The 16567-nt window shown below is 42.5% G+C and overlaps 1 protein-coding gene across 1 annotated transcript in view; it reads left to right on the top strand.

The window, feature by feature from the left end:
• Positions 1–8764, top strand: part of LOC147333662 (uncharacterized) — an 11320-nt gene extending 2556 nt beyond the window's left edge. Inside the window, exons 2-9 of the mRNA XM_086269580.1 lie at positions 1–261; positions 1597–1929; positions 3621–3965; positions 4119–4217; positions 5934–6260; positions 6822–7148; positions 7957–8292; positions 8673–8764. The exon at positions 1–261 is cut by the window's left edge and continues 87 nt beyond it. Of these exons, the coding sequence (XP_086125706.1) occupies positions 1–261; positions 1597–1929; positions 3621–3965; positions 4119–4217; positions 5934–6260; positions 6822–7148; positions 7957–8292; positions 8673–8764 (2120 nt within the window). The remainder of the gene's footprint in view (positions 262–1596; positions 1930–3620; positions 3966–4118; positions 4218–5933; positions 6261–6821; positions 7149–7956; positions 8293–8672) is intronic.
• Positions 8765–16567: the final 7803 nt, after the last annotated feature.

Here is a 16567-nt window from a genome sequence, read left to right as displayed (position 1 = left end):
CTATACACCCAACAGTGATGTGGAATCGCAATGATATTGATCCCAAATCTGTCCATGTGCAACGAGAACGAGGAGATGATCTCAGAGGACAAAACCAGCATTACAGAGGACGCACATCAATGAAGCCTGATGCTATGGACACTTCTGATTTCAGCCTCACTCTGAGAAAACCAACAAAAGCTGACAGCGGCAACTACACCTGCTCCATCACAGATGGGAGCGAAGAAACAAGACTGGGAGATATACAACTGCAGGTCAAAGGTCAGCAACAGACCACAACATCTGCTGTAATTTCAGATTACATTCAGTTCTGTAGATAAAAGTCAGATTCAACATTTGCTAAATTGTTCTGAAACACCTGAAGAAATCAAAAACAACATTTCCCACAGATCTAGCCTTAGAGGAATTAGCAGCAAAGCTGAATAGAAGAGAACCTTACTGCTACAGCATTTGGAGTGTTTATTAAACATGGAGGCTAGATTGAGAACATTTAGAATGTTTTATTTACTCTAAAACACGGAGCTACCTGGACTAATTGGACTGATAAAATGCAAGTCCTGTAGGTTTTTAACTTGTCAGCAGAAATGGATCATCACTTTTCATCCATTTAGATATGATGTGAATGAGACTTTTAGGTTGGAACCACTGTCTTAGGATATGTCCATTAGGGTTGGGCGACTGGACGAATATATCGACTTTCGATAGTTTTTACAAGGGCTATTTATTTATTTACCCGTGAGTAAGTTTGCTAATAACGATGGAGCTAATAGAAGCAGTCAACAGAAAAAAAACTAATAGCGCTGTTTTAACAGCACCCTCTTTCATCTGCGAGCAGATGCACCTCCTCAGAGTGCCCCCAAGTGCTTGTCGATGGAGCTGCAGAATCTGGTGATAGCTTAGCATACTCAGCCAGATGGTGGACACGTACATGCTCATGCAAGTTAGTCGTGTTTGAGTGCTTTGCTCGCACTATATTTCTGCACAAGTGGCACACCGCTTTGATTACATCCTTAGGTTTAAAGCCAAAGAAATCCCAAATTGGCAGCTTTATATTTTTTTCCTGCTGTCAGCGTTAATGCGCCATTATCACGACTAACGCGATTAACAATTAATCCATCTGGAGCGCGTACTGAGTCAAAACCCCAGAAATGTCTCTGTCAATGCATTTCGGCAGTTTGTCCATTCTGCGCTCCAGATAGGTTGAGAGCATTAAAAATGTTAATTGTGATAACTGCGTTAACGGGGTGGGTTAGTTTTTCCATGTTTGAACTTCTTCTGTGTTGTAAACGCACAAATCAGTCCGCGCATGCTTACATTGCCCCGCCTGTTTTTCCAAAGATTGAATTTGCAGAGGTTCTCCACTCAGGAGCCTCAGCAAACACACCCCTGATTTTGCAGTAGTTTGTAACTGTAGCAGCATTTTATCACTTTCAGTTTCCATTCAAACAAAAATGATCCAGAGACTATTATTATATATGATTACTGGTAACAGGTGAGTCAGAGGTCAGAAATGTAGATACTCAGCTGTGCTTCAGTTACCATCAGTATGACTACAACTACATCTACTGCTGATACTTTGGTTTATTGTCCTCTCAGAAAAACAGGTGGAGGTGAGTGTGGGTGAAAGGTCAGAGTCTGTCATCCTGCCCTGCAAAACAAAACCTGACCTGCCTGAGGACGCCACAGTGGAGTGGACTCGCTCTGACCGAGAACTGAAGATCGTCCGTGTCCATGCAAACGGAAGGGACCGCCAAAATAACCAAAATGACCTTTACTGCGGCCGTGCAAAGATGAATGAAGACCTGCTGAGAACTGGAGACCTTAGTCTGACCCTGAAATACCCCACAGAGAGAGACAGTGGAGGATACATCTGCACCATCTACAGGGACAAAGACATTCTGAGACAGAAAGTAGTGCTGCAGGTCAAAGGTCAGTGCTGTAGGTCATAATAGACCTCTGGTACAGAGGAGAGATTTCCACCTCCTAAAAGACAGTTGTCTTGAGGCAGCTGTTGTTATTTGGCACTATATAAATAAAATGTAATTAAATTGAATTAGAAAACCCTGATGGGCGGTAACATACACTCAACAAAAATATAAACGCAACACCTTTGTTACTGCTCCCATTCCCCATGGGATGGATGTAGAGACCTAAAATTCATTCCAGATACACAATATAACCATCCCTCCCAAACAGTGGTCACAAATCAGTCCAAATGTGTGGTAGTGGGCACATCTGCCATATTGAGATAATCCATCCCACCTCACAGGTGTGCCACATCAGGATGCTGATCTGACATCATGAGTAGTGCACAGGTGTACCTCAGACTGCCCACAACAAAAGGCCACCCTGGAATGTGCAGTTTTTTGCGCTATTGGGGGTCTGGGGACCCAGAACCGGTCAGTATCTGGTGTGACCACCATTTGCCTCATGCAGTGCAACACATCGTCGCATGGAGTCTATCAGATTGTCAATTGTGGCCTGTGGAATGTTGGTCCACTCCACTTCAATGGCTGTGCGAGGTTGTTGGATATTCGTGGGAACTGGTACACGCTGTCGTATACGCCGGTCAAGCACATCCCGAACATGCTCAATGGGTGACATGTCCGGTGAGTATGCTGGCCATGCAAGAACTGGGACATTCTCAGCTGCCATCTGCCCTGAACAATGTGAACCATGATTCATCCGTGAAGCGCACACCTCTCCAACGTGTCAGACGCCATCGAATGTGAGCATTTGCCCACACAAGTCTGTTACGGCGACGAGCTGGAGTCAGGTCAAGACCCCGATGAGGACGACGGGCATGCAGTTGAGCGTCCCTGAGACGGTTTCTGACAGTTTGTGCAGAAATTGTTTGGTTGTGCAAACCAATTGTTCCAGCAGCTGTCTGGGTGGCTGGTCTCAGACGATCTTGGACGTGAACCTGCTGGATGTGGAGGTCCTGGGCTGGTGTGGTTACACGAGGTCTGCGGTTGTGAGGCCGGTTGGATGTGCTGCCATATTCTCTGAAACGCCTGTGGAGACGGCTTATGGTTGAGAAATGAACATTCAATGCACGGGCGACAGATCTGGTTGACATTCCTGCTGTCAGCATGCCAATTGCACGCTCCCTCATTGCTTGTGGCATCTGTGGCATTTTGCTGTGAGACAAAACTGCACATTCCAGGGTGGCCTTTTGTTGTGGGCAGTCTGAGGTACACCTGTGCACTACTCATGATGTCAGATCAGCATCCTGATGTGGCACACCTGTGAGGTGGGATGGATTATCTCAATATGGCAGATGTGCCCACTACCACACATTTGGACTGATTTGTGACCACTGTTTGGGAGGGATGGTTATATTGTGTATCTGGAATGAATTTTAGGTCTCTACGTCCATCCCATGGGGAATGGGAGCAGTAACAAAGGTGTTGCATTTATATTTTTGTTGAGTGTAAATAAAATCTCAGATTTCCTGCTAGGTCTCTGTGATGTTGATGATGATGCTGGATTACAGTAAAACCTTTGGGATTGCAATGATCATTGAATGTTGTGTCAGTGATTAAGGTCCTTGTATTTGAAAAAAAACTTAGAAAAGCTGTCCTCAAACATCAGCAGTGTGTGTATGTGTGTCTTCACAGTTTCCCAATACACCTCAATTATCAAGCTGCATGTAGGGCACCCACTTGTTATGCTGCCCTGTGAGTTTCACACTTTTGAACTGAGGGACCCTATAGCGGTGTGGAGTCGCTCCGACCTCAGTCCTCCAACTGTCCACCAGCGTCAGGTTCAAGGAGATGAACTGAAAGATCAAAACCAGCGTTACAGCGGCCGAACATCCATGAAGACTGACGCTCTGGAAACTGGAGACCTCAGCCTGAACCTGACCAACCTCCAACTGTCTGCCAGTGCCACCTACACCTGCTCTGTCAGAGCATTTGGGCTAGGACACCACACACTGAGAGAGGTGCAAATGCAGGTCACAGGTCAGCAACAAACAGCTGCTGTAGATACATCTCACATCATTAATATAAAATATTATATTAACAATGTTAGAATAACCATACTGGCTCTTTGAACAAGTTATAGGGCTGTTCATTAATTTTAGTTTGTTTGTTGTTTTTTGTGTTCCTCCACAGAACGGTTTCCATCCTGGGCCAAAGCTCTCCTGGTTCTCCTGGTTCTTCTTGTGGTTTCTGGAGGTCTTTTATTTCATTTCCGGCACTATTTCATGTCAGGTGAGTGTCTCAGAAAACCTTCAAACTCATTGATCAGTCACCATGTTTCTGAAGTTTTTGGCACTAAGTACAATGAACTCACTTTATCTGAATTTAGGAGAAGAAAATTGTCGAACATCCAAGCCTTCATGTCTTTAACACATTCCTGTAGTTTAAATCATTGATTTGTGTCATCTGGCATCATAGACAAATAAAACGGGGTATCATCTGCATAGAAATGAAAAGTGTATACAGTGTTTTCTAATATTATTACTAGGGGTGCAACAATACTCGTATCGATATTGAACCGTTTGATACAGTGCTTTCGGTTTGGTACGCATATGTATCAAACAATACAAAATCTTTTATTTATTTTATCAACTTTCCTTCTGACGATGCTGTCTGTGTTGAGCGCTCAGTGGATCTGCGTTCAACTACTCAGCCTAGGCTGCACTGTCGACTGCAGATCCACTGAGCGCAGCACAAGCTAGCAAGACAGAAGCTAAGCTCGTTGCAACATGGCAAATTGAACCTCCCCCACCCTCATTCAGATCTGGCGTTTGGTACTATCTTGGTTTCATCATTTCATGTGACGTATGACCCTGAAGGTAAGCGCGTCATGGACAAAAGTAAAACAGTATGTCGGATGTGCCACGCAATGCTCAATTACATGGTGGGAACTACTGCGTTAGCGCAGTTTGCTCGTTAACGTGTTGACGGCATCCAGCCCCACGCACGGGGCGATCCGCGGTAACTTGTTAACGGAGATTTGCCGCGTTATGGCGTTAACGTCATTTCAACGAGATTAACGCTGACAGCACTAGTGGGAACACAACGAATATGACTGCACATTTACGCCAACATCATCCTCGTGCAAAGACAAGTGGAAGCAGACAAAAACAACAAGCACGCATGCTACAAACTTTACCCGAGTCATTTAGACAGCCGTTAGCACATGATTCTCCTCATGGGGACCTGATATGTTTAATATGCTGCTGAGAATATAGCCCAGAAGGAGCGTATAGTATAGCTTTTATTTTGGAAAGAGCCATTTCTCTGTAATAAACTCTCTTTTCCAAAGACGAGTGATTCCTCAATCAGATATTTTTTTATTATTATTTTGTTGTTTCAGCAACATTAAATTTAAAAACTGTACTTTTGAGTTAAAATATATATTTATAATTTTAATAAATGGCAAATTAAAAAAGCATGAACATTTTTTTGTATCGAACAAATATCGAACTGTGACACCAAAGTATCGAACTGAACCGAACCTATTACCTAAGAGAAGCATGTATAATGTAAATAGAATTGATCCCAACACAAAACCCTGTGGAGCTCCATAACTAATTCTTGTTTGTGAATTTTTGTTTCCGTTACATGGAAGCTGGAATCTATCAGATAGATATGCGTCAAACCATTGCACATTGTCCTCTGGTGCATTCTGGCAATATCTATAGTAAATTACTGTGATAAATGGTATCAGATACTACAGTGTGGTCTGTCAGAACAAACCACACTGCCTCATTTCTTCCTCTCTTTCTTTCTGATTACTAATAGTAATTAGTAGTAGTAGTAGTAGTAGTGATTCTTTCCCTCCAATGTCCTGTCAGTCTTCAGTACATCTATCTTATAAAGCCTGAATAAGGCCAAAGATTTTTTTTTTAAAAGTCTACTGTCCGGAAAGACTATTAGTAACTTCACTACAGCTCATGTTCTGCTTTGTTGTCCTCTCAGTCCCCCAGGTGGAGGTGGATTCAGGGGTGGAGTCTGTCCAGCTGCCCTGCAAAACCATAGTTTGTCTGCCTAAAGACGCTAAAGTGGAGTGGAAGGACAAAGACAACAGGAAGGTCCACATGTATGAGAACGGCTCTGACCAGCCTGAAGAACAGCACGATAAATACAAAAACCAAACAAAGACGAAGAGAAACTTACTGGAACCTGGAGACCTCAGTCTGACCCTGAAACACCCCACAGATAGAGACAACTCCACCTACACCTGCACCGTCTACAGCAGGGAGGGAAACATGCTGATGGAGAAACAAGTGGAGCTGAAAGTCAAAGGTCAGTGCTGTAAATACAGGTCAAAGGTCAGAAGTCAGATCCATTTCATGCACTTTATTCCACTTATTCAGTCTGATGTTCTCTGATCTGTTTCTCTTGTTTAGTGTCTTAAAGGCTGCCAGTGCCTCTCTTTGCTTTAACCAACCTTTCTCTTTATTTCTGAGCTTTTTAAGGACTTTAACTGATGCTTCAACCTTTATAAACCCCACAGTGTGTCAGACTGTCAGTCTTTGCATAAGTTGTTATTGGTTGTTAGTGAGACAGCGTATTAAATTGCTTTCTAAATACTGCAATTTATTTGGCCTTTCTGGTGGCTCTATAATGTGCTTATAATATCCTTGTAAGCTCGAGATGATCCTAACTCCAGCTCAGATCACGCAAAAAACGAATTCCAGCATTTTTTCAACAACTCAAATCACATAGTAAGGCATGAGTTTGTTTCAGAGAAACAGAACCTCATTTATCTTTGGTCACATGATATTCTAAAGAACGATATAGGTCTAAACCAGGGCTTCCAAATGTCTCCATCCAAGCTCATGTTGTGTTTTGTTGTCCTCTCAGTCCCCCAGGTGGAGGTGGATTCAGGGGTGGAGTCTGTCCAGCTGCCCTGCAAAACCACACTTCACCTGCCTGAAGATGCTATAGTGGAGTGGAAGGACAGTAGCTATGATGAGGTCCATGTGTATATGAACGGCTCTGACCAAAATGAAAAACAGCACCAGTTTTACAGAGACCGAACGAAGATGAACAAAGACCTGCTGAAAACTGGAGACCTCAGTCTGACCCTGAAACACCCCACAGATGGAGACAACTCCACCTACACCTGCACCGTCTACAGCAGGGAGGGAAACATCCTGCTGAAGAAACAAGTGCAGCTGAAAGTCAGAGGTCAGTGCTGTAGATACAGGTCAGAGGTCACAGGTCATGCAGGAGTTTATTCTCTAAAAGCTTTTAGTTTGAATCTATTTTCAGTTCATTCAAATAAAATAAATTCTTTGATGTTTTGATCTAAAAGCCAAAAATGTCAGGCGGAGCAACTGTGTGTTTAAACGGACAGACTAAGAAGACCATTACAAATCATCCTAAGTTTGGGGTGGTGACTTGTACAGAATGAGAGGCACCCTGAACCAAAACGGCTACCACTGCATTCAGCAACACCATCCAGAACCCTCTGCTAGTTGGTCAGGGACTCATCCTACAGCAAGATAATGACCCAAAAGTGCAAGCTATGCCAGAACTACCTCAGATAAAAAGAACAAGGTGGTAAGCTTGAAAACATGGAGCGTCCATCAAGTATCCAGACTTAAACCCCATCGAGCTGGTTTGGGATGAATTGGACAGAGGAGTGAAAGCAAAGCAGCCTACAAGTGCAACATTTATGGGAACTTCTGCAACAGATATAGAAAGAACTTTCTGAAGAATATTTGATTTCTATTGTAGAAAGAACGCCCCAGGTGTGTTCAGCTGAAGTGCTCTAATAGGGTGATATGATACTACAAGGTCATTAAGATAGCGATAGAGAAGAGGGGGCCTGATTATTTAAGACCTTGTATGTGAGGAGCAGGATTTTGAATTCTGGATTTAACAGGAAGCCAAAACAGGAGAAATCTGCTCTCTCTTTCTAGTTCCTGTCAGGACTCTACTGCAGCACCATTCACACTTTGTACAGCTCATATTGTGTTTGTTGTCCTCTCAGTCTCTCGGGTGGTGGTGGAGGAGGGGGAGGAGTCTGTCCAGCTGCTATGCAAAACCACAAAAAACCTGCCTGAAGATGCTGAAGTGCAGTGGGAACGTGAAGAACCTGAACCTTCATTGATCGTCCACGTGTATGAGAACGGCTCTGACCAGCCTGAAGAACAGCATCACTTTTACAGAGACCGAACGAAGATGAATGAAGACCTGCTGAAAACTGGAGACCTCAGTCTGATCCTGAAACAGCCCAAAAAGAAAGACAGTGGGAGATACACATGTAGCGTCTTGACTAATGACAAAGTCACAATCAGATTCAAAACAGTGCTACTCAAAGTCAAAGGTTTGTACGCCCGCGTGTGTGTGTGTGCACGTGTGTGTCTGTCTTATTTTCTGTGTGTGTGTACGGGTTCTTACTATCTTGGTGGGGACCAAAATCCCGGTCCCCACGGGGTTAAAAGCTATTTTCACACTCAAAATGTGGTTTTAGTGTCAGGGTTACAATTAGGTTATGGTTTAGGGTAAGGGTTAGACATTCATTTTTGATGGTCAGAGTTAGGGTAAGACGCTAGCGAAAACATTATGTCAGTGGGATGTCCCCACGAGGATAGCAATCCAGACGTGTGTGTGTGTGTGTGTGTGTGTGTGTGTGTGTGTGTGTGTGTGTGTGTGTGTGTGTGTGTGTGTGTGTGTGTCTCTGACTGTCTTGTGTCTCCTCTGCAGGGAGAGTTCAGGTCCAGGATCAAACAGGGGACATCAGGAACAGAAGCAGCTCCATTGATCCGACTCCTCTGATGGCTGATCAATCAGTTTGATCTGTGTGTTCTTTGATTATTGATCAGTGATGTCAGAGTGGAGTCAGTGTGATGTTGTTGTTGTGTGTTTGAGACTTTTAGTGTCCATGAAGGTCTCTGCTGCCATAGATCCTCTGAACTGTGACAGAGGTCTCACTCTGGAGGAAACTCTCAGCACTTTCCAGCAGCTCCTCCATCATGGAGGACGTTCCCTCACTGTAACAGGTGGAGGAGAGAGGAGAGGAAGCACAGGTGGATCCTCTGAGGGAGAGGAGCGTTCTCACAGTAATGTTACAACATGAAAAACAAAGGACATTATCACATACAGGGCTCTAGAGTGTGACCAATTTGGTCTCAAATGCGACCAAATTTTTCAGTGGTGCGACTAAAAAAATATTTGGTTGCATCTGTGCGACCAACTGTTCGGGTGGAAAAAAAAAAAAAATCTGCAACCTTCCCTGTGGTCAACAACAGACACACATTTTGCCCCTATCGTGGACTAAACCAATCAGAGATAGTCAGGGGCGGGACCTCTCGGATTGGCCGTGGTCCAGTTGAAAGTGCAGGTGGAAGTGGGAGGTGAGTAGCTTGAATAAAGCGATATCAATTCATTAAATCCTGGATCGACTTTTAAACATAACTGTGTTTTGCCAGAAACGCCAGATTCTCAGATTAAAGCTCACAAAACCATTTCAACAACAACCAAACAGCAGATGAGAGCAGGTACACGGATTCTACACAAAGACGTAAACACAGACCCGACGCATCAGAATCAGCTTTGTCTTTCTCGGCTTTCTCACCCGACGGCCCGCAGACGGACACGCTGTCGGAGCTTAGCGATCCTGATGCGTCCGGTCCGCGCTGTGATTACGTCTTTTTGCGCTGATTCTGAGCTGCAGGTTTTGTCTCTCCAACCAAAATCCACCGAGCCAGCAGCAAAAGAAGCAGCAAACTGCGCTTCACATTTGATCAATGTCGTCATGAATTTTGCTGTTTTGCTTCCACAACTATTAAAATCACACTTCATGCACAGCTAGCTCTCTCTCTCTCTCTCTGTACTTCAAGAACAGTTTCCCGTCTCCAATCTCTGTTTTCTGTATTATTCATTCACTTATTACCCACCAGTCTACCGTTGTTCACAGCGCTGTGGCTGCTGTCTTTTTCTTTTTTCACTTAAATGACCTCGGACAAGAAAGCCTATTTTTTCTGTTGTTCAATACTGAAGAAATTGAAACTTTATATGCAGAACATTGTAGAATATTTTTAAGGTTATCTGCTATAAAAAGCCAGACCAGGAAAATCTCCTTCATGTTTTTCTGTGTTTTATTCTCAGTTACTTTCACACAAAGGCATCTGCTGTGATGTTCACAATTCTGATGAAGTCAGTACTGATAAATGATCAGAGTTATAATATTTCTGACTGTCTGAGGCTAAGTTGAATCGAATCGGGACTTTGAAAACCGGAATCGAATGGATTGTAGAAATCAGTGATGATACCCAGCCCTAGTGAGCAGCCTAGGCACGACAGAAGTGGATGTAGCTGTAATAAGAAAAGAACTATTGCTAACTTTTCTGTTAAGTTAAGGCCTGATCCTTCTGAAATTCATAGCCAGTGCTCTGACACGTGTCATCAATCTTTGAATGCTGAAAAAGCACAGTGTATCCAGAAAAACACATTAGATTATATCAATTATTATAAAATTTGTGTGCGCCTAATTTTTGTGCCGGTGCGCCTAACTTTTTAAAGTTAGGCGCACCGGCACGCCCATGGCAAAAAGTTAGTCTAGAGCCCTGCACATAGTATATCACATCAGTCCATGCTGTCCCCTCACTGAGTGTCTTAACATTATTTACTCAGTAACCAACATGAACTTGTATTATCAGCAAGTGTGTGTATTTTTTTGGTTAGAATATCAAATTAGTTTTTGATTGTTTTTGTGCAGCACTTTGGTCAGCTGTTATATTGTTTAAAAGTGCTTTAGAAATTGAGTGAAAGTGAAATAAAGAAATGTGATAATATCGATCCTTTGACACCCCACATTCAATGGTTTTACAGGTGTCTATCGCTCCCTTCCATACACCTGAGTGCTGTGGCCCTGACACCATCGTGGTATAAGCACCAATAAAAGTCCACACTCATCTTCATTATGAAGGTCGACGGCAGAGTGTGAGCTCATCTCCATTAAAAGCATCCTCAGACCTGGGGTCCGTTCTTCGTACGTCGCTAAGTAGGTTAGCCGGATTAGATTGTTGACGATTTCGCGTGATCCTGGATCAGTCGGTTCCCCGAAGCTCATCCGGGACTTGCTGTCATAGCAACAGAGCCGTAAGCGTAAACCTGCTCGGGAGCAGGTTTACTTTATGTAAACAGGATTAGATCGCGGCCACGCAGGTATGTCCGCTTCATTTATACGAAAGCAACAGCGATATTTTTCCACTGTTTCACCATAAATAAATATTATCAATGTAACTAAAGATAATGCAGCACTTGATCCTTTTATTGATTTCACACAGATACATACAGGTCATTTCCTAAAAAAGGGAAATGAACTATTAACATTCTATTACATGTATGTGATTATTACAGATGTAATTCATATTTCAGAGTAGTAATTGTAAATTACTTCGTGTAATCAAGATGAGAGACCACGGCTATAAAAGCGAAGGTGGATTTGGGAAGTCTGTCGCAGCCATGTCCTGTCCGTATACGCGACCAACCCATTGCGGAAGGTGCAAGATTGATAAGGAGAGTCCTCAGAATTCAGCGTATATTGCGGGACAGACAGGATCCTTTAGCTCAGCGCGACAGTGTGCTCATAGAGAGATATCGATATTCCCGTGAGGGTATTATTTACTTAACCAACTTGTTGACGAGGGGGTGCAGGACCACCACCTGTCTTTTTTTCCTCTGCCCTTTTCTTGGTTGCTGTTATGAACAAACTAACAGAGTATTACAGGCCAGTATTACCTTGCCAAGAGACGAAAAGCAATCTAAGAGATAAATATTACCATTCTGTAGAATACTCCTGTATTCCACTTTTACTTGTTCCCATGTTCTTGTGGGTCCTGTTGTGGCTCTAATGTGAAAGGGGATATAATATAACATATTATAATATAATATAATGCCATATGATATTGGACAATATAGTGTCATATGATAGATCTACCCTACCGCCTACTGGTGTTGGCCAGAGGGGCCGATGGCGCGATATGGCAGCCTGGCTACAACCGTAGCTGCCTCCACCAGTGTGTGAATGTGGGAGTGAATGAATAGTGGTATCGTAAAGCGCTTTGGGTGCCTTGGAAAGCGCTATATAAAGCCAATCCATTATTATTATTATTATTAAATTACCTACGAGTTTGATTTGTCAGCAACTTTCTGCCAGCCCTCTCTCCTTGCTTTTGCAGCCTTTGCAGTGTTCCCTTGCGTTTTAATTAAACTCTGAAACTCCTGAAATCCCTCAATCAAGAGTTTTTGCTCTGCTGCCGGAAAATACCGAGCACGCCCCTTCGACATTTTCGCCGACCAATCAGCGGGTTGCCGATCAATGTTTCTACTATCGATGCGTAGCCCCTTTTACGACACCCAGTGATGTCACATTCCTGCGTCCAGCTGTAGTAATCGTCAACAGCAGGTGTGTTCGGGGAACCGGATTAGCGAGCTCACGGTTAGCGCGATGATTTGATCTTGGATGTGTCATTTGATCTTGGATGTAGTAAGCGACGTACGAAGAACGGGCCCCTGGACTGAGATTCAGAGTGAGAGGAGAGCTCAGGGACCGCCTACAAAGTGCAACACCAACAAAAAAAACAATAAAGTTTGGTGACTGTGTTTTTAATGGACGTCTACTTTAAATTACTTCCTCAAAGTGTGTCGAGTTCATCACTGTAAATGTACATATTAGTAAAAATGGTTTGATAAAAGCAGATCATGAGGAATTTTTAGATTTTTCACTGTGAGAAGAAGTTATTTAATAATTCTAATTTAAAAAGATCACATTTGTATTTATTACGGCAGAATGATGGACAAGATGGCCCTGCAGTATAAAGTCATCTGGGAGAAATGCCACTGTACATGATTGGAGCAGCAACGTCTTTGTGGTGTTGCACTTTGTAGGCGGTCCCTGAGCACTTCACTCCACCCAGCTGCACCTGGAGCCCAGCGGCATTTATTTCACATCCACCTTGATGTTGTGATTCACGCGCTGATGGTGTCCTTTCTGAAGTGTTATTGATCCTGGAAGTTCAAATATGTGACATCATGTCAAACTTAACCTTGAAAAGTGACTAATATGGTTCTTTAAATGAATCAAATGATAAACTTGATCCACATGCTCACGATAATGAAACGTGATCCACACTGAAGCCGTCGTATTTCAGCTGCTTTGGAATCAAATGGAGCTTTTGCCACAGTGAATTCAGGGGCAGATCTAGAGAGATCTTCTGAAGGTTCCATTGAAATCAAATGAGATGGCAAAATTAAAGCAATTTCTTCATGCATATGGTGTCACATCCTGTAATGTGCATTATATATGCTTAAAATACATCAAATGCAGTAAGTATACACATTTTTCATATAAATATAGTGTATAACCTTCCTATTTTCTTTAGCCCACATAATAAACTTTACAGTTACATAAAACATCTGAATTTATGTATTGTAAAGTTCATATAATAAATAAGTATGTAACCCAATAAATACAAAATTCTGAAAGCATAATTTGTTGATCTGAGGTCCAAAAACTGGCATTTTTTGACTACTTTTGATTCTACATTTGTATTTCACCTTTAAAAACTATTTTCCTTGTTTGGTATCAACCTCATGTGTTTGAATGTACAGTTATTTTTTCATTGACATACTGTATTAACACAACTGATCTGAAATTACACAAAAACATAAAATTCTAGCAGTAGTTATATTTTTTTTACTGTAAAAACATGTTTATTGAATGATTTTCATATTATGAAATGCAAATATGCATTTGTACATTTCAAAAACCTATGCATACATTTTGTAAACAATAAAGTTATATACAACTATTTACCCAAAAATGCAGCCCCTGCATCTGGCATTTTTGTACAACCATTTAAAAATACTCAATACACAATAAGATGCCCTCAAAGTTTTTGTTCCAGCACAAAAAATACAGCTGTAGCCAAAAGTTTTGAGAATGACACAAATATTGGTTTTCACAAAAATTTGCTGCTTCAGCTTTTATGATGAAAAAATGAAAATTAACTTGATCTTAAAACACCCATTTCCACTGCATTTCATTGCCGCCATAAAAGGAGCTGCTGAGATCATTTCAATAATCTTCTCGTTAACACGGGTGAAAATGTCTATGAGCACAAGGCTGGAGATCATTGTGTTGCGCTGACTGAGTTAGAATAGACTGGATGTGTTAAAATGAGGGTGAAGCTTGAAATCATTGTTCTTCCTCTTAACCAGACCTTCCCAAAGTGTGGGGCAGAGCCATTGCAGGGGGGCTGCTGGAGGAAAAGGGTGGAAAAAAACAAAACGCTTGGACACTGCTAGCACGGGCACCCACAGAAACGCAAAGCAGGAGCTGAAGCATCGCTGAATATGTTTCCAAACCAACTTCATTCTAAGCCAAAGACTAGAAAATATGGTGAAGCATATCTTCCCTTTGGTTTCACCTGCACAAGTGCCGAGGTAGCTCTCCCTGCAGAATTGGTTTTCCCTGCATCGGGAGCAGCGCTGGGCTGTTTAAATCACAGACAAACAGGATCCCACATTCTTGATGTTTAGTTCACAAACACTTGTTGTAATGACTAACTACTTTGGAGACATTAGCTCTTTATACAGTAAAGTTACAGCGGGATACAAATAACATCAGGCTGATCCTGCCACGATTTGTTCCCCCGGTTCAAATCACAGACAAACAGGATCCCACAGCTGTTTATGTTTTTAAGCCCGTTTTACACAGAGAGGCATTTTTTGAAAAATGTATTGATAGCAATGTTGAATATTATTACACAGGAAAAAAACAACTACACGTAAAATAATCTGCCTCTGCCTTTCTAAACGGAGGGACAGTAACTGTGTGTGTGTATGTAAGTGTGTAAAACCTGCAGACAGTCAGATTAACAGTATTTTGTCTCTATCTGCCATTCTGCAATTCATCTCATGTAAACAATAACGTGGCCACAGCGTGACGCGAATAAAGGCACGTACCTTTGACGTTGCGTGACGAACTCTGTATTCCTCGTCCACACGTGAACGCAAAAAAGGAGTTTTAAAAAAATCTCAGTTTTCGGTGATTCGAAACGCCGTTTACGTGTGGATGAAACAGCTGCGTTTTCAAAAATACCCGTGTAGGTGCGGACGTAGCCTAAAAGAGTTAGTAGTTTATTTTCTTACTACCTGTAACTTATTGCAGATTACTTGTATTTGCTTAATTGTTTACTAAATGTTGGAGATGTGAAATAAACCGCAATGGAGCAAAATATGGGCGTGTGTGGCTGGAGGATGTGTGCGCGTGCACGCGGGGGCGTGCGGACATTTTTCTTGTAAAACAAAGGGGGGCCCAGCAAAAAAGTTTGGGAACCACTGCTCCATGGTTAAGAGGAAGAAACACATGCAGCCATCATTGCATTGCATAAAAAGGCTGTTGTTGCTACTAAGATTGCACCTAAATCAACTATTCATCAGATCATCAACAACTTCAAGGGAAGAGGTTCAATTGTTGTGTGCGCCAGGACCGTCTCCTAAAGATGATTCAGCTGCGGGATCAGACTACCACCAGTGCAGAGCTTGCTTAGGAATGGCAGCAGGCAGGTGTCAGTGTATCTGCATGCACAGTGAGGTGAAAACTTTGGGAAGATAGCCAGGTGTGAAGAAAGGTAGCAAAGAAGCCACTTCTCTCCAAGAAAAAAACAGAGACAGACTGATATTCTCCAAAAAGTACCGTGAGTGGACAGCTGAGAACTGGAATAAAGTCATTTTCTGTGATGAAGCCCCTTTCTGATTGTTTGGGGCATCTGTAAAAAGGATTGTCCAGAGAAGAAATGGTGAGCGCTACCATCAGTCCTGTTTCATGCCAACAGTAAAGCATCCTGAGACCATTCATGTGAGGGCTCACAGAGCCATGAATAAAGAATGGCACCAAAACATCCTCCGACAGCAACTTCTTCCAACCATCCGACAACAGTTTGGTGAAGAACAATGCATTTTCCAGCATGATGGAGCACCGTGCCATAAGGCCGAAGTGATAACTAAGTGGTTCGGGGAATAAAACACTGAAATTTTGGGTCCATGGCCAGTAAACTCCCCAGACCTAAATTCAATTGAGAACTTGTGGTCAATCCTCAAGAGGCAAGTGGACGAACAAAACCCCAAAATTCTGACAAAATTCAAGCATTGTTATGAAAGAATGGGCTACTATCAGTCAGGATTTGGCCCAGAAGCTGATTCACAACATGCCAGGGTGAATTGCAGAGGTCTTGAAAATGAATAAACAACATAGAAAGTACTGACTCTTTGAATAAACTTGATGTAATTGTCAATAAAAGCCAATGAAAATTATGAAGTGCTTGTAATTCAACTTCAACACGTCACAGAAACAAATGACACAAAGATCTAAAAACACGGATTCAGCAAACTTTGTGAAAACCAATATTTGTGTCATTATCAAAACTTTTGGCCGTGACTGTAGTTTCTGTCCACCACAAGACAGAGGAGCACATCACAGGCCTAAACCCTGCAGGCGTCAAAGCAGGAGGTGTTTCACTCCTGTTTTGCACCTGGAGACGGTTTATGCTGCAATCTGCAACAAACACGCTAAACATAACAAATCTCTCACA

Source organism: Aulonocara sp. 'chitande type north' Nkhata Bay, linkage group LG3 (genome assembly GCF_057382095.1).
Source record: "Aulonocara sp. 'chitande type north' Nkhata Bay isolate Kocher_YH1m ecotype deep benthic linkage group LG3, A_spYH_male_GT1.1, whole genome shotgun sequence".
NCBI classification, from domain to species: domain Eukaryota; kingdom Metazoa; phylum Chordata; class Actinopteri; order Cichliformes; family Cichlidae; genus Aulonocara; species Aulonocara sp. 'chitande type north' Nkhata Bay.
The sequence above is the reverse complement of the archived record's forward strand: the minus strand, read 5'-3'. Positions and strand labels throughout refer to the sequence as shown.